Here is an 18,272-nt window from a genome sequence, read left to right on the forward strand (position 1 = left end):
TTGTAGATTGCAAAATAGAAGATTGCAGATAGAATTGTTTGATTTATATGAGATTGAAATACAGTTTCTCAGGCAACATGTGATGCATTTTTTCCTTTCTAATTTCAAACCACTATGGTAATACAGCTAGCTAAACATTGGCTAACAGGGGTGGGATGGGTTGTAACACTTCTTTAAAAAGTGTTACAACCATCCACGATACATAAAACTAGGGACTTTCTTTGATTTTAATATTTTACAGAGTGCCCATTGCAGTCTGAGCCCACCAAACCTGCACTCCAGGGTTACCAGTGGGGGTGGCAGTGGCGCAATGGCGCAATGGGTAAGACTATGCCTTTGGTGTGAGAGACCCTGGTTCAATCCCCCACTGTGACCCATCCACCATTGTGTCCTTGAGCAAGACACTTAACCCCTAGTTGTTCCAGAGGCGTGCAACCTCTGACATGTATAGCACATGCTGGCATATGTATCATCACTTGACCTTTTCCATACTCTGTCTCCGCCGGTGGAGAGGGTAGAAAAGTGTATGGGCAGCTTGTGAGAAGTGCCTGTGCGCAAGAAAAAGTCCCAGTACGCCAAAGAGTAAAATATAGAAGTGCTGGTATACGTACCAGTGAATACCGGCCCACTTTAAACAGTGACTCTTTTTAGTTAGACCTAAGGATGTACAGAGATATTCTTTCATTAATTACATTGTAATAGTATTTATTAAGTATACTTTTAAGTAAGTTTATTCTATAGATAAATTTACAAACACATATTGTACATGTGCGTGAGTCATCAGACAAAGTCTGTTACAGCATGAGAGAGAAACATTGTTTTATAAAGCTACCTGTTTTGGAAGCATATATAGTGTGGCATCTATTTGTGATTCTTTTGTGTGATTGTTGCATGTGTTACGAGAACACATTGCATTTGACATCAAGTCACGAGGTCTGTGATATTCTTGTAGAGGATTGAATTGGTGCCATTTGTAGTGAACAATGAACAAAAAAATGAGAACTCTAGCTACAAAATTCAGTGTGTTATAGTTGCTGAGGCAAAAAGTGTTACAACCATACTCGGTCTCCCCTACATTGAATTTATGCATCATTATGGTATCCTTATTTCACCAAAGGAAACATTCATGGTATAAATACATAAAAAAGATATTTCAAATATTTTTATTGCCTCATTTCCTGTCTTCGTCTTCCTCGTCTCCAGCCATTTTAGACAGAAAAAAATTGCATTTGTCTTACAGTAATTCACGTCAATATCAAATTATTTATAGATTGTTTATCTAATTTTCATTACATAAAGATGAGTATGTAAATGAAGGGTTCACATTAAATACTGAATAGTTTGTATGCAGTAAAGAGACACAAAGACAAAACATTTATTGTTGTGCAATTCATTACAGTACAAATAGAAAGTACACTGAACACAGGCTCAAAGGTTATAGGAAAACTTTCCAGTCTGTGACATAGCAGCATATTATGGCACTCCTTAGACAGAGCATGAATCATCATTAGATATGTTTTAGCCTATCTTTAATTCCACCACTACACAACTACACAATCACATTGCTGTGGTTCTAAATGGTCAGGTGATTGACAAGGTCCAACTATTTCACGTTAGACTATTTGGTCTAGAACACATGATTGTTTAACAAACAATGACAGCCAATTTTGCAATAAAATGAAGATGTACTTCCTAACTACCATCAACACGTTAATCATCCCTTAAAGCTGATATAGGTATTTTTAAATCAGTATGGCTTTTTTTCACATTGCACAACATCAGCCTTCAGTCTTATGACCATTCTCTGGACAGTCACTCAACCATAATCTCTGCTGAAAAGAGACCTCCCACCATGTTGGTTATAGAAGTCCTCTGCTATAAAACCACACCCTGTTCAGCAAAACAGATCCCAGGTTGCATGAACCCACTTCAGGCCAGCAGGTGGCATAGGGAACATTCACATATTTTCTGGAGACAAAATGACTCCACCAGTGGTTCTTTGAACATCCCACAACAAAATCTAGAGGAACATATCCATAGTCCATCGCTCTTCCATGAGGCAATATGAAAACTCCTGTACAATAATGTCTTACAATCCCTGAGGAGCGCTGATGCTCAGCTGGAGCAGACAGTGTTGGGATGAGGTCAGGGCACACAGTCCACCACAGCGATGTACAGTAGACTGAAACTGTACTCTTGCGGCTCCTAGTCAGCGGGATGCTCCGGACATGAGCGATTCACCTCAAACCACTCGTCTATACACCTGAAACAGAAAGAGGAGGATAACAGGCAAGTTTGTCTCTTGTAATCAAAGGATGTCTCTTGTAATCAAAGGATGTACCACTTTCATATCAGAAAGTTAGCTTAGCTTAGCATAAAGACTAGTAACGAGGACACAGCTGGCCTAACTGTGTCCAAATATAACAAAACCTGAAATCAAGCACCTCTAAAGCTCACTAACTAATGTTATTATATGATGTTTTGTTGATTTTGTTACCTATGGATAGAGCTAGCTGTTTCCCCATTGTTTATGCTAAGCTAAACTTGCCTGATGTTAGCGGAAGCTTCACATTTAGCGTAAAGACATGAGAGTGGTGTCAATCTTCTCCTCTAATTCTCAGCAAGAAAGGGAATAACCATATTTCCAAAAATGTCAAACTATACCTTTAAATAAATAAACTAGCAGTAAATGAGACTGTATGCAAATGTTTTCTTATTCAAGTTGTTCTGGCCCAAGACACATGTTCCACATTATGTATGAGTTATTTTTCTAGCTAATAATGAGTGATGATAAAGAGTGTTTATCATTACTGTCTACGATGGCTGTCACCTGTTCTTTTGGGGTATTTTTTTATTTTATTTTTTTTTTACATTTTTGTAAATAAATAGTTTAGCATTTTGGGACATATGTTTATTCCCTAACTTGAGAAGACTGATACCACTCTCATGTTTGTATGCTAAATATGAAGCTACCAGCAGACAGTTAGCTTAACTAAGCGAAAAAAATGGAAACGAGGGTAAACAATTAGCACAATTATTAAAACAATTATTATTTTTAAATCACTAATAACATGTTATGTGCAATACAATTTCTTGTCTTGGCTCATACGCTTCCCTGGTGTTGGGGCAGTGAATAAGACACATGCCTTTGGTGTGTGAGACCTGGGTTCAAGTCCACCATTGTGTCCCTGAGCAAGACACTCAACCCCTAGTTGCTCCAGAGGCCTGCGACCTCTGACATATATAGCAGTTGTAAGTCGCTTTGGATAAAAGTGAAAATTAATAAACGTAATGTAAAATGTCAAACTGTTCCTTTAAAACATCAGCACTTGTAAATCTTTAAAAATGTGACCATTTACACTTGCTTTATTTTACGCAGTTGTCAAACTATTTCCAACTACAATCTGTTTATTTATGTGTGTTAGTTACCCTTTATGGTAGATACAGAGGCAAGGCAGCCTGGCAATGGTGTCTCCCTGCTCCAGCTCTTCTAAACAGATGGCACATTCCCCAGAGTCTCTGGACAGGATGTCCTCTGAGAAAGACAGAGACAGAGACAAACTGAGAAAAGAGCTGGCTCGCAGTGGCACACTAAACCATGCATCAGATGTTTACTGTCACTGAACCCCACATAACCATCTGTTTAACCTTTGGTACCTCAATACCTGTTGTCATCTGTGCCCAGATGAGAACCGGTTTTCCTCTACAGTGTGTAAAGTGGGTAAATACACAGTCTCCAGTGGGAATAGGCTGTGTTTTTTTGGAATGTAGTTTCCCTTTTTTGTTATAAATTTTTTTGTATAACAGTTGATGATATATATTAATAACAGGGAGGAAGCTGAGTCTCTAATCAGATAAATCTGAGATCAGATAATGATGAAGTTTTCTTTTGTGCTTACCTCCATATTCAAATCCATTTCCTCAGGCGAAGTAGTAACTTGGATTGTTTGTGGGTTTTCATGTGTGCATATTACATTGAATCGTGAAGAAGAGGTAGAATTAATCAAATGTACTTTGAATACATTTGCATGGGTTAGGTAAAGGATAAAGCGATGACTGTATAAGTTTTATAGATCTGTATGCCTGTGATAAGCAAAGCTAAGCCACACTGTACTGTCTATGAGCTGCATATGTACTGTATATTTATAGGTACCATGCTGCTGTGGGTGTGTGCCAGCTGGAAACTGTGTGCCTGTCTCCGCACATGCACTAACAGCTAAAGATGAGGAGCAATCTACTTGTTTGTATACATGCAACACTGTCAAGCCTGGCGTGTCTTTACTTGCAGGAAGTATGTCTACAGACAAGATGCGTTTGCCTTTCCTGTGTGTGCAATGCACAGGTGCTCACACACAGTCATATGGGTGGTTGTGTAAATGTGCATTGTTTTGATCTTTTCATGCAGTACTATATAACGTCTGTTACAGGTGCAGTTCTGTGGACAACAACTTTATTAGTCAACTATTTACTGCAACAAGTTATTCATTCATTTATTATCATCATCATAGAAACAATGTGGGTGCAATTTTGACTGAGGAAGGGAAGACAGAAAGTGGTGGAATGAAAATAAGTACAATTTTGAGGTTACTTCCATTCTATGCTACCTTATAACTACTCCATTACATTCATTTGACAATTACAGTTTAGCAGGTTAAGATTTTACATAGAAAACCCATCATGATCTTCTAAAATATGATGGCTTGTTATTGATTAAGCTAATAAATAAAGTAGTTTATAGGTCAAGGGTCAATGTCAACCACCATTAAAATGTGGCTCACAAAGTAACACTGTACTGTCTACATTAGAGGTAAGTATAACAATCAAAATTTGGCTGGTTTCCTGCATAATACTGGAGGCTTTTATCTTTTCATGGGTCTGTAAATCTTTCAAATGAGTCAATTTATAAAATAGAAATGACTCTTGGACTGCTTATAACTCAAGTCCACACTAAGCATAACCTGTGATGAGGGGTTGCAAGTTGACATGAATTAGTTTTAAGGGGTCACAAGACAAAAACGTTGGGAACCACTGAAATATTTAATGATCAAACAAGAGTCATTCTTCTGCATAAGGTGTACTATTATGCATTACTTGTACTTGTGATAATATATGTTCACATTGCAGTACTTCTTCTTTTATTTTAGCAAAGAATCTGAATATTGGACATTTGAAGTCTGGTCTCAGCCCTCTAATGCATCAGCCTTGTTAAGGTTCACATGTTCTTTCACATGTCTATTTTGAAAAAGTAAGTAAAACTGAGGAATAACAGATGTACATGGTAGCTGTGGCCAAATATCAAATTCTTCAACTTAAAGAATCTCCCATGCCCTCTCTGGCAAAAATTTCTTACTGTTGTAGGTGAGCCGTGTTTTGCTGAAACACATGAGCAGGTGCTTCTCTATTTCATCCGAAGCCATAAACTTGGAGCAAACAGGACAGTGGAAGCCTGAGGGGAAAACACAAATTCAAGAACATGAGGACCCCGATGTGCCAACGTCTCCCTCATAGTTTTTTGTTGATATGTACACAAGAGAGGACGTGGGACCGTTTGCATAATCTTGATCTTACAAAGTGTTACGTGACCTAACACGTTACAATCTGCTTACCTAAACATACAATCTATAGGTGTCATTGCACGTTACAAACTAACTGTAAACACATCCTTAAGCTGCGATGCTTCAAAATGTAAAGCACTGTATGTATGAATTACATAAATCAGTCATGAGTTTATTAATTAATATCATCATCATAATCATAGTTTGACCCACATACACATGGCCTCCGGACCCCGTGCATCTTCCCAGCTGCACAAAGATTAATGGGCAGGTGCTGCTTGACCTGAGATAAGCTAACCTCCTGTTTAATATTATAACACCTCAGTCAAGAAAAAATTAATTAAATATGCAGTCAGTAAACTCTGTGTCTGGTGTGAATCTCGTGTTTGCGTATTGTGTTTGTATAGGAGGTGAGGAAACCGGGTATGCCTGTGGACACATTGTCAGGTCTGCAGGGTCACAATCACATGGATCTGAAGAGCAAAGGTTATTGATGATTACACTTCCTCATCAGGGTAATTACCTCTTCTGGTAATTAGAAGGAAGGGGGACCAAAATTCTGCCTTATTTTTATTGACCACGTTATGAAATATGAGTGACATGGATATTAGAGCATTGTCCTGTGATATTAGTTCAAATCCTGTTTTGTTGTAGTCTTCTCTGGAGAGTTGCAAAGCAGCTTGACTTGCAGATTCAGGAAGTTTGTGTGAGCACACGCGTGTGTGTCTGTGTATATCAGGCAATGTGTAACCAGCAGGAAGCTCTTATCTGCTGACCTACATAATGCACTCTTCCCTCTCAGCCAGAGCGAAAAACAAGCCAGTTTTGCAAGACAGAGAAAAGAAGACAGACCACAGTTCACTATAGTGGAGCCACCTGGGGCTAGAAAAAAAGCACAGAGGTGCTAACAAAGGCCTCAGCCATGGCATTGCTATCACCATACCAGGTATCATATATCAAATGGAAAAATACTAAGTAACTGTAATGTATATAACTTATGATATCTTGCAGGAGTATTATAAACATATGGTATCAACATGTTGACGCTAAACTCAATATGACTGGATATGTAAATAAAAACAACAATTTACTAAACCTTGGCCACATTATCTGGGCTTGTCTTCATATAACAATGCATAGATGTATGTTTAAATGATGGTTATGGTTGTACTTTATCAATCCCTGATCTCTGCCTTAAAAAAGGTAAAAACAAACAACGCTCCCAAAGACTATTAAACATTATTGTAAAATAAATGAATACAATAAAATAAATATCAAGTTCCCCCCATGTGCAAATATTTTAGACTGGATTTAGATTTGGTCCCCCTCATAATTGACTCCATGACTACTGTAAAGATAGATTAAAACTGCATAATGCGCCATTATCTCTGTATTTACTGCAAACAAGTAAGTGTCATAAAGGCCCTGCGTGATTACATATTACTCGTATGACAGCCGTCCTTCCAGATGTTTTATGGAGTGACTGTTATGAACCCATGCGCACCAATCTTACCTCCCAACAGGTGAGGGGACAGGTGGGCCGGTAGAGACCCTATAAGCAACCTGTGGCCATCAGGAGGTAGCTGGTTCTCGTCGTCACCATCGAGGCTCTGATTGAGTACGTGCGATCCTGACCTGCCGCCGGCCGGTATACTGAGCCCGGAGCTCGCTGGCCCTCCACCTGTGTACCGGATCCTGGGGCCATCTGGTCCATTGGTGTACCTAAACCCCGCTATCCTTTCCCCTCGGCTGGGGTTTCCAGATGGGAGATCGGAGCTGGAATAAGCCCGAGTTCTGCCATCAAATACTGGGCTGCTCTGTTTGGCCCCCATGGTGTTTTAGGATTACCTCCTCAGGTTTTGTGTGCGCTTTAAAGTTTTTAGCCACGACACATGTTTACAGTGAGTTCTGAAGAAGTGTCACCAACGAAGGAAATTAAGCCTAACACATGAACAACAACAAAGGCGAGGTCATCCAACATGTTAAAGTTTCGCGGTGCTCCCAGTGCGTAAACTGCGCACTCACTGACTCATAACTTAATTTCCAAACGGTCACTTTTTTTACTTGATGGAGCCCTTCCCTTTTTTCAACAATGGAAAATAAAAAGATCAAATCTCTTCAGTTAAAAGGCTTCAGTTCCTCCACTTCAGGCAAGGACATTAGCGCTGAGTGTTGACCCACTACCCAGTCGGTCCAAGTTTGTTTTTGTGCTCAACTGTGGCCGTCAGGAAAGAAAAATAAAAGCACGGATTGCCCTCCTCCCTCTGTGAAGCTGCTCCGTCAAACTCTCCAAAGTTCAGCAGGATAAGATCAATTCGCCTTCAAAGTAAAAGCGATGAACACACTACTTCTGGAAAAAAATGTGACGACAAAGTGTTGAAGTTTGACTGTAGACTGTAGAATTATTTTCCAGGGAAACCGTTCTTTTTGTTTGCCATTGTAACTGTTGCTCTACCATGCAAAGTCTTCTGCAGCCACAGCAGTGGTGGAAAGTAATTAAGTGACTGTACTCATGTACTGTAGCCTATTAAATTGCACAGAGAGTGGTTCATAATAATTTATGTTTTACAGCTAATGCTGTTGGTTACTTTCCATATTATTACAAGATCAGTTATGAAATATGATGTTATAAATTATATTACCCCAAATTATATTGAAGCATTTGAAATTATCTCCAACATGACGAACTACAACATAAAGTACCACTTACCAACAATAATGATCTGATAATCAGTGGTGTTGGAAGTAGATCGTTTACTTAATAAAAGTACTAAAACTTCACTGTCAAATCTCTCTCTGTTAAGTCCTTCATTGAAAATGTTTCTTAAGTGAAAATATGTAACATAAAGCACAAAGTGACACTGTCACAATGTTTGTTTGTTTTGTCCAACTAACTTGAGGTTTGACTCAAATTTATTTTAAAATAAATTTAAATTATTATAATAATTCACACAATAATTACTTATATATGTGTCAAAATAGTTGCCAAAAAAGTTTCCTGCAACTGACTGATTGTTTCAGCTGCAGGCCTACTGTTAGTTTAATTTATAACAAAGCATCATATATTATAAGCACATATGTTTTGTATGCAAAAATCTTAAATTTGTAAAGTAACTAGTAACTGAAGCTGTCAAACTTAAGTAAAGTATCTAAAATCTGTGCTTAAGAAGCCTACACTTGAGTAAATGTACTTAGTTACATTACATCACTGCTGATAATTTAATGATATAACACAGTACTGTACTGAGTACTGATACATTTTTGGCTGATTATTTGTTTGAAATAACCAGATTGAGCTGCATTTAATTAATGAATCGTGTTACACAAGTAAAGTTATTTTTATTGTCATATTATTCCCTATGAATTGAATTATTCTGCACCAAAGGTTTATGTGCTTGGGTGTTAATGATCAGTGTTATTTCCTTAGATGACTGTAGGTTAAATGTAACGCTCATTGGTTGAAAGTTGATGTGTGTTGAGAGTCAGTTCACTCACAAAGGTATTGTGATTGTCAGGCAATTCACAATGACTTCAACCACCATTGCAGAGTATGTGTAGGTCTATATTTGCATTTGTAGGCTATGCGTGTGTTTTAAAGATCCACTGTAAACTACAGGTTTAATGTTCCAAATGGATACAGTTTGATATTCCAGTAATTGTAGTTCAACGAGTAAAGGCCTCTCTTGGATGAGAGGCGAAACGTCTTTGAGTATCTTCAACCAAGTGTTTCCCTTGATTTTAACCCGCCTTGGAAAACTATGACCTGAAAGACTGATAATCTTCAGATCACTTTTGCGCTTTTATTTTGAAGGCCACATCATAGCTTCCTGTCTGTGGTCTCCAGCCTGACGCAGCTTTGAGTGAGCGGTCATGTGGCGCGTGACGTCAACCCCAGTAACACCAGCGGGCTGTTGGCACAGCAGTAGCAGGTCACCAGTCCACTCAGTGAAATCAAAAGCCCTCCATGTTGAAGGCACTGTTCCATTAACTTCAGGCCATTAAGAAAAAAAGAAATACTCCCGGGGGACACGCTGTTCACACGGTTTATTGAACAATTTCACACACATCGGAGGACAAACAGAAGATACACATTCAAAGAGGCAATAAAAAGACAAACATTTACAAGCCAAAGTAAACAAGCTAAAGGTGAACCTCTGAAACAGTCTTGCACGTGGATCGAGTGGTTGAAGGCGGCGGGGGCCTGAAGCGTTGCAGTGCGCTGGATGTGACATACAACAACACACTTGTGAGATTAGAGAGAACAGGGAAGGCAGAGGGCCGGCGGCTGTCAACAAATATTTTCTCTTCCCTGTGATATCACTCAGGGATTTGGGTGTGCACTTTTTAAATTTATGTTTAAGAGAAACGTTGAAAGAAGCTGATAAACTCAAAACAACACACGCAAAACAGGTTTTGGCTAGCTTTAGGAAGGTATCTCATCAGGTTGTGCTGAGAAAGGAGGGCAAATTGTGAACCACCAACAACCAGGAAGGAAGACTACAGGGCAAAACTAGGGTGTCATGTGACAATGAGACACCCAAACCAAGAAGGGCTTAAGCTGCAGCGTGGGCCTTTGTTGTGTTGGTCATATGATAGTAACATTGATTAAAAACGTCCTCATAAAGTGACTTTAAACTCCTTTGAGGTGTACTGCCTTGGAAACATTAAGAGACACACCTCAAGAGATGATCCATGCTACTGTGAAGCTGCACACTTTGATTTCCACATGAGGAGCCAACGTGTAAAATGCTTTTTGACTGAAACCTATTAGACTACTTTAACTGTGTGTTTAAAACAGGATAGGTTGAGAGCTATCCCACCTGAATCTACATCACAAATATTCATCCTCCCTTCCCTCCATGAAGTGGAAAATTATACTGCTTTTCCCTCCTCCCTCCCTCCCTCCTGCTCTTTATCTGCGTCACTCCAGTTGCCTCACACAACCACAAACCGTCAGTTTTCACCCATTCATCTTTCATCTAGCTCTCGTGTATCCTCTGTGTCAACAGACAGGCAGAGAAATTAGGTTATCTGTCACATTCATCTCCAAACCAACGGGGGAAATGTGTGTATTGCGGTAACATCTGACTGTATTTCTGCATAACAAAGCCAGCTGAGGCCGATGTAATATTGCTGTGCTGTGGAACTTTAACTAACCAGATGGTGAATGATTATGATACTTGCATTGTACATGGCTACGGCTCACGTAGCCCCAATGTGTGTGTGTGTGTGTGTGTGTGTTTATGCGTGCGTGTGTGTTTAGTTGGTTGGGGTTCAACAGTGCAACAGAGTGCACTCTTTGGGAAGCAAAGCCACTGAGACATTCAAGAACATGGTGGTGCATTTTTAGCAAGTTGACTGTAAGTATGTGTGCGTGTGTGTGTGTGTGTGTTTGGATAAGAGTGTGTTGTGTTTGGGCGGATGAGTTGAGGCCGAGAGCTTCAGAGCAGCTCTGCCCCAACTGCAGGCTCATCACTGCTGGCTGACCCCCATCTGCTGGTGGTCGGGCCCTGGTTCTCCCTCCATGTCAGCGTGGTAATGCTCAAAACTGTCGTCCTCTATGTCTGGAAGACCCAGCAGCTGACAGGGGTAGAAAGAGAAGGTTGTAACATTAAGAAGTGTGTAAACTGCACCAACACATTTTACTTCTGTTAATGATGCCTTGTTTATCTGCAAACAAATATTCAGGATCAGGCGGTCTCAGCTTTCTTGCTGAGAGTTACTGTAATCAGTTAGCTTAGCTTAGCTTAGCACAAAGACTGAAACAGCTAGCCTGCCTCTAGACAACGTTAACTAACTTCGCTCACCTGCACCCCTAAAGCTAGGCATTGTTCAAGAAACTAGCAATAGACAACTAGATTTTGAAAGTATCCAACTGAAAAACTCCCACCCCTCCCTTCAGGCCTCCCTCCAAAGCCACTGCCCCAAAACACATCTCCATGCGCAGTGAGTTCACGGGCAGAGTGCGCGCAGCTGGGCAGACAGTTAGACCAGCCAGTTGGCTGTGCTAATTACAGTTATGCGATAGCCACAGATACCGGATTTCTCTCATTGTTGTGTCAGATCATTTGAAGGGCACCCAGAGGGCACTTCATCACATTGTTTGCACATAGGGGCACCTTGGAGGGCACTTTACAACAATTACTCACACAAAGGGACACTGTATAGTGCACAGCATCACAATTGTTCTATTGAAAGGGCACCCGTTCGGGGCACTGCATCACATTTTCTTGCATACTGGGCACTTTTGCTGTTTTTTTTTAGGGCTGGGCAAGTTAACACGTTAGTATCGATTAACGCATTAATTAATTAATGCTGACAATTATTTTATCTCATGTTAAGGTAGTTTTTATTATTTTGAAAGTCCGTTTCTCTGCTCTGAATACACATACAGTCAAACCCTGGGTCACAGGAGGGGTGGGATGTTGATCAGCCTGCAAACCACCCACCCAAACAAGCAGTGGAGGGAGGCTTCAGGAGACTACGTTGGATGCAGCGTTTGGGAGAAGAAGATAAACAAAAGCATGACAAGCGAACAATTAAATGCCATAGCGTTTAGTGGATAGCTACACACTGCACCCTGATTAGTATTGGGGAAGATGTCAATCTTAGGAACATTCATAAAATCACAACGTAGCCGCTTTTCCACGCTGGGTTGCTCTTTGATAAACGGCAGGCGCTCTATGGATAGTAAACATGGCAATGGCTTGTGTGCGCTACACAGCTATAGCCTATTTAATTTTAGTTAAAATTTACAGAACTTTACCGGATAGGCCTACATCTAGTTTTGCAGGGATACTCTGCCATACGAATTCCCTCCTGTTGATGTCCTATTTAGTAAACAGTAATAGATTCTGGAAACTCACAAACAGCGAGGATCAGTCTCTCTTCCAATGATTTGTGCTGCACGTCGCGTACAAAAAGTTCAAGACACTTCAACTACAGCAGCGTGAGGCGAGCACAGCCGCAACAGTTTCACAGGAACGCGCCATAACAATGCGATTAATCACAGAAAATCATGCGATTAATCGTGATTAAAAATTTTAATCGTTGGTCAACACCATTTTTTTCTTACATAGGGGAACAGCAAGTCCACCACTGGTGAAGTAGCTATTGATTAAACATGTTTTGTCTGCACCAAACAGATCAGGGTTGTAAGACCCAGACAGTAAGCAGAGGTCACTGTGCTGTGGTTGCAGTTAATCAAAAAGTAAACTGTGGCTCCCAAAAGTGTCACTTTTGTGTTCTTACAGGCCTGAAGGATGTGAAGACTTTCTCCAGGACCTCCAACAGAGTCTTCTTCCCGCAGGAGGAGATGTAGTCCTGGGCCAGCTGTAGGAAGGGAAGGCAGTCCTCACTCTCGCTCCACACATGCTACGGACACAAATAAGCAAATATTAGATATGCATGCAAGCAGGCACCATTTCAAACCAGAAATAATGAAAACATTGCATAGACTATTAATAGGGTGAACAATTTGTGTTAAGACAATAAACTTCATTGGAAAAAAGCTTAAAGTTTCTAAAGGGTAAACTTTTTTTTTTTTTTTTACAGTGTAGCCTCGTGTGGGCTGTTTAGTGACAAACAACTTACAGGAATTAACAAGTAAATAAGTAAAGCTGGGTCAGGGGCAATGCAGCACAGAAAAACTAGAACAAAGCAATTAAACCAGATAAAGGAGACATTTCTTCAAGGGCACAACAGACAAAGGAGGGAAAATAACACAGACAGCCGTACAATATGTGGTACAGTACAATATGAGTTACGGTTCTTCATTAGCCTCAAGAAAAGTGATGCATTATACTGAGTTGTGGGTTGGCATACATGTTTACTTCTTTATTAGCACCATCTCACCACTGTAGTGTAAGTAGGAATGTACCATATATATATATATAAAATCCCCCTTGCGGGGTGGTATGTGTCATCCTCAAGCTCGGGTCCTCTACCAGAGGCCTGGGAGTTTGAGGGTTCTGCACAGTTTAAAACCTGAGTTTAAACTATAAACTTGAAACTATATATATATATATACGTAAGCATACGTATCATAAAACCTGAGTTTAAACTCTCTCAGTTTGGGTTTAAAGTCTTCCGTTATTGATGTTAACGTGTTTATGGCCAATAAAACAATATTAAGTAACTGTAAATTGTATTTCCTTGATATCAGCTGTAAGCGTTCTTGTCAGATTAGTGCAAGTTGTCGACTCCCTCAAAGCTCTTAATTGTTAGATAAACACTGCTTGGGATAGGGCATAGGAGCAGTTCCCCTTCACTTACTGTTAGTGTTGGTTAATTGGAGTCGAAAGTCCGTACTTCTAGGTTACGTATTAGGTCATGCTATTAGGCAGTTGCAGTAAAGGTTTGGGTTATACAAAATTTAAGACTATGATTTTTTAAATTATTTTAATTTTAGGATTTCATCAGGGATTATTGGGATTTCAATTTACATAGAACTCTGAAATTTTAAGGGATTTATATTTCTTAACAGTATTCAGGTATTTGTGTCACCTCAAATTTAATTTGTAAATGAATGGATTGTAAAATATTAATTTATTTTTAAATTGAATATATGCAAATTTTACCCAGTTTTTAGGGGTTAAACCCCATAACACTGACCATAAAACCACAAAAAACATCCCTTAATTTACACCTTAAAAGGGTCTTCTAAAAAGTCAGGGGTTAATACCAAGCATGGCAAATAACTGGCTTGTTATAAGGTCATTTTAATATGCACAATTTACTTATTTTAAATGGTTAAAACAAAACATTTAAAGTTGACATAATGTCATGAAAACCATCAATGAGTTTGCCCTAATAAAAATGCCTTAATATATTACAATCTATTAATTCATCCATTAATTATCCCCTTAAAAATCCCATTAAGAGCACCTTAATTTCATCATCATTAGTGGGTGAATTAATTCAATTTTAAGGTAAAAAATGAAGGGACTTTGTTTCATAATGCCTAGTGGTATGGACACACTTTTGTGTGAGAGTTGTAAGAGTCAGGTGAGAGTTATGGCAATCTGCCCGGGGCCATGTTTTTCCAGCGCAGACAAAGCTAATATTGAGCCCTCCTGAGGGACGGTTCTTCTAGTTTGGCTGCTTGAATGGACTCTCACATGACGGTGTGTCTCTGCCCCACTGATAAAACCCAATCTTTCAGAGCATCTCACAAAGAAAATCCAATCACTCTTGTTTGTCAGCTGTTCCTGTATCACATGACTTGGGAGAAAGACAACAAAGATGTACCTTAAGGGAAATTATGCAGCTGCACTGTTATGATGGAACTGATCTCACAGCGCCCTCTAGTGAAAGGACAGGGCAATGATACACAGTTTTGAGGGATAATTACAGTAAAATAAGCTGAGGAAATGACTGCCTGTGTGCGTGTGTGTGTGTGTGTTTGTGTGTGTGTGTGTGTGTGTGTGTGTGTGTGCGTGTGTGTGTGTGTGTGTTTGTTTGTGTGTGTGTGTGTGTGTGTGTGTGTGCGTGTGCGAGCCAGAGTCAGAGAGATAGAGACAGTATGTGAGACACCCTGCTGATAGCGCTATTGATCGAGCAAGAGTAACTAGATCTCAAGAGTCCTGCAGAGAGAAAGAGTTATTCTAGCTGCTTTGAGAACAGACAGCAGAGAGCTGTGTGTGTGCGTGTGTGTCTGTGTGTGTGTGTGTGTGTGTGTGTGTGTGTCCGTCCATGAGTGTTAGGGATGTAGCAGTTGACATGCATTAGATTCAAAAGCAGGAGAAAAACTGAGGCCTGTGAGGGAAACAAAAGAAAGGAAGATTGAAGTTACCGTAGAAAGAAAACTAACTACATGATGTATTTATGTACCTGCAACCCTCTGCTATGTTTTTTTCTCTGTAATGATATACCATAAAATGGTTCGATCATGCAGGAGCTGGTTTTATATGTATCTATTACAGCAGCCATGGCAAGCCCTTGCTTAAGCAGGCCAGGCCTGCAAACACATAACACAGGCACGGTTGGTGTGACATAATGTGTTATTGACTGAACAGACGCCCTGGCTCCTGGGTCATCTCCATCTGGTCCCTGCCCTGTTAGCCCCTGTCACTGAGCAGGAGGAGGGAGCATGGCGCGTCTGGTCTCAGGAGCACCACCACTGCACCACACTGCTATAGGATATAGAGAGTGAGTTGTGTCAAGACCATCTGTAAATGATCAGAGTAGTGCTACCACTAAAGACACTGACCTCATATCCTCCATATTGTTTCTGGATTTTAACAACTTAAGGAGTTTATGTTCAACTGTTAGAAACGCATTAAACATGGCGTTGTTTCAGGGCTTACTCAGATATGCTTATGGCCTTTAAATGTGGCTGTTTTAGGGAAAACAAATGAAATAAAAATAAAATGAAGGGATATTCCTTTACCATTACAGTGTGGACAATTAAAAAAAACAACTAATTTAGTCATCATGTAGGGATATGAAATTAACAGAAATGTATAAGATAACATGTAAAGTTAAAATAAATCGCACAGCATCAAATATTTACATTTTCAGATTCTATTTGTGTCAATGCAAACTTTACTTTTTGAGAGTCAGGTATCTCTGGGTTTTCACGGGTAGTTTGGCCTGAACTGGAAAACTGGCAATAAGTCCTTAAAAATAAAGATGTGAAAATGTGTCCCTTGTTAATTATTAACGGTGTGTCTGCAGAACATCAACTTCTCCAATAAAATAAGTCAGTGGATTAACTATTGAGAGTTATCTGCACAGAAATCGGAGTTTGGCAGCAAGCATTGGCCTTCATTGCTACAAAAACAAAATAACGTACAGGCCTAATGAAAATACCATTTTAGAATAAAAGCAGTTAATTTGCTACCTATATCTCCACTGATAAAGCTGTTTCGTCATTTGGATTTAATACTTTGTGTTCCGACTGCAACATGCTGGTCAGTGGGGCTTTTATTTTGAAAGTTACAGGCCTTATGTTTTTCTATTCTGGCTAGCATGGTGGTGTTGGTCCAGAGGGTTATCGCAGTTGATTATGGTGGAGAAAAAACACCATCGACAAAAGGAGTGGGAGGGTGTGGGGTGTCCACCCGAACTGAAATGACATCATCCCCTCCATTCTTCGCCCAAAGCCCCCCTCCCCTCCTCTCCTGTGTCCATCAGCTGGAAAACCGGGACCAACCGGGACAACCCCACCTCCAGCCCACCCTCGACACACCTACAGGAACACGCACACGCACACACACACACACACACGCAGAGCTTGAGGCCCTGCAGAGGCTCACTTACGAAATTGTCGGTGCCACTGGGACACAGCACGTAGAAGGAGACGCCGGGCTCTGCGTAAAAGTCCAGCCGCCTCTCGTCGTCCTCCTCGGCGAAGATGAGGTCGAAAGGGTTACCGGAGCACCACTTCTCCGCCGCCTCCACCAGATGCTTAAACTCCATCCTCTGTTACCCGGTCTGCGGTGTCCCTGGCTCCGGAGCTTTATCTCGATCTTTCTGGCCGTCACGGTGATGATGCTCAAGACACAAAAAACAGCTGATCGAACAGCAGCATCAGCAGCCTCCACTACCGCATCTCTAGTGCACTGTCTGCATGGCCCGGGAATAGAGATAACACTGTTGGTGCATAGAGCCTAACGGGTCTGGGGCTCATCCGTTCTCAACGCTCCATTCCTGTCTTCCTCCCCACGTTATGAAATCAGCCCGTCGGCCGCATACATGCATACGCAGGAGGACGCTGGGAAAAACGCGATGACGAACAGCGATGCCGGGCAGCCGTCCATATCTGAGGCGCTGTATAGGCCAACTCCCAAAACAAAATTACTGTATAATATGAACTTGCTGACATCATGCAGAAATTAATACTTATGGAAATGAGACATCATGCAATATAGAAACTGCTGTATAAATATTTGACAGACATATACAGTAGGCTTTATGTGGTAGGCGACATGGAGAAAAGACTATCATCATGAAATAATAAATTCAGGCCAATATACTGCCGCGAAATATGTTTGTATACGCCTAAGTCACTGCCAAAGGAGTAAATGTAATGTAATGTGGTGAAGGATCGGTTCACGCAAACACATAAACATAAAAACATATTTTACATTTTATTTTTCAAGGGCTAATTGTAGCATCATTGGGCAGTGCTGGCTTTACTTTCTGTCAAAGGCCAATAAGGATATCACATAAAAAAATATAATAAGAACATTATTATTATTATTTGTAGTATATTGTTGTTGTTAATTAATAATATTGATATTAATATTACGACAATAATAATGATTGAAATATTCATATCATCACACATCTTCACATAGGGGCTCTGAAAAACTCCTTTACGGACCTCGTGCCGATGCCGTATTGGGAACCACTGGTGTACATAACACTCCACCAGTGTTGACAGGAATTCCTTTTGCTGCCATTATCATACCTCCAGTTTGACCCCTCCCTGCTCCCAGGAGTCCTCTCCACTAGAGGGCGAGTGAAACCATCTCACAATCGCATGCTGGATCTGTGTCAAGCTGACGAGTAGTTTCAAGAAGACCGGAAAGTGCGAGCGTTTGTCGAAATAAAAGTGTAATTTGTTTTCCCTCCATTTAAGCTAAAGTAGCAGTAGTTGTTGCAGTACCAGAAAACAACTAATCACAAGGTTAAGTTAAGAGCGATAGGCTTTTATTCAATTATATTAATATGTACTGGGCAGCTTCCAGATGTTACTCTGTGTGTGTGCGA

At 40.4% G+C, this 18,272-nt stretch overlaps 2 protein-coding genes across 2 annotated transcripts; both read right to left on the reverse strand.

Annotated features, from left to right (window-relative positions):
* Positions 1 to 1,337: 1,337 nt before the first annotated feature.
* LOC119907075 (E3 ubiquitin-protein ligase ZNRF2-like) lies at positions 1,338 to 7,827 on the reverse strand. Its single transcript, XM_038724646.1, has 4 exons — positions 7,069 to 7,827; positions 5,351 to 5,446; positions 3,430 to 3,535; positions 1,338 to 2,263 (listed from the first exon to the last, which is right to left on the reverse strand). Exons 1-4 carry the CDS (start codon positions 7,385 to 7,387, stop codon positions 2,206 to 2,208), a joined length of 579 nt encoding a protein of 192 aa, XP_038580574.1. The 5' UTR covers positions 7,388 to 7,827; the 3' UTR covers positions 1,338 to 2,205.
* Positions 7,828 to 9,582: 1,755 nt separating this feature from the next.
* mturn (maturin, neural progenitor differentiation regulator homolog (Xenopus)) lies at positions 9,583 to 17,266 on the reverse strand. The gene is made up of 3 exons (XM_038724647.1): positions 16,818 to 17,266; positions 12,807 to 12,929; positions 9,583 to 11,135 (listed from the first exon to the last, which is right to left on the reverse strand). The coding sequence occupies exons 1-3, from the start codon at positions 16,974 to 16,976 to the stop codon at positions 11,028 to 11,030; spliced, it is 390 nt and encodes a 129-aa protein (XP_038580575.1). The 5' UTR covers positions 16,977 to 17,266; the 3' UTR covers positions 9,583 to 11,027.
* Between the last annotated feature and the right edge of the window lie 1,006 nt (positions 17,267 to 18,272).

Source organism: Micropterus salmoides, unplaced genomic scaffold (assembly GCF_014851395.1).
Source record: "Micropterus salmoides isolate LMB-PRFRI ecotype aquatic unplaced genomic scaffold, ASM1485139v1 Ms_hic_scaffold_17, whole genome shotgun sequence".
In the NCBI taxonomy this organism is placed as follows: Eukaryota; Metazoa; Chordata; class Actinopteri; order Centrarchiformes; family Centrarchidae; genus Micropterus; species Micropterus salmoides.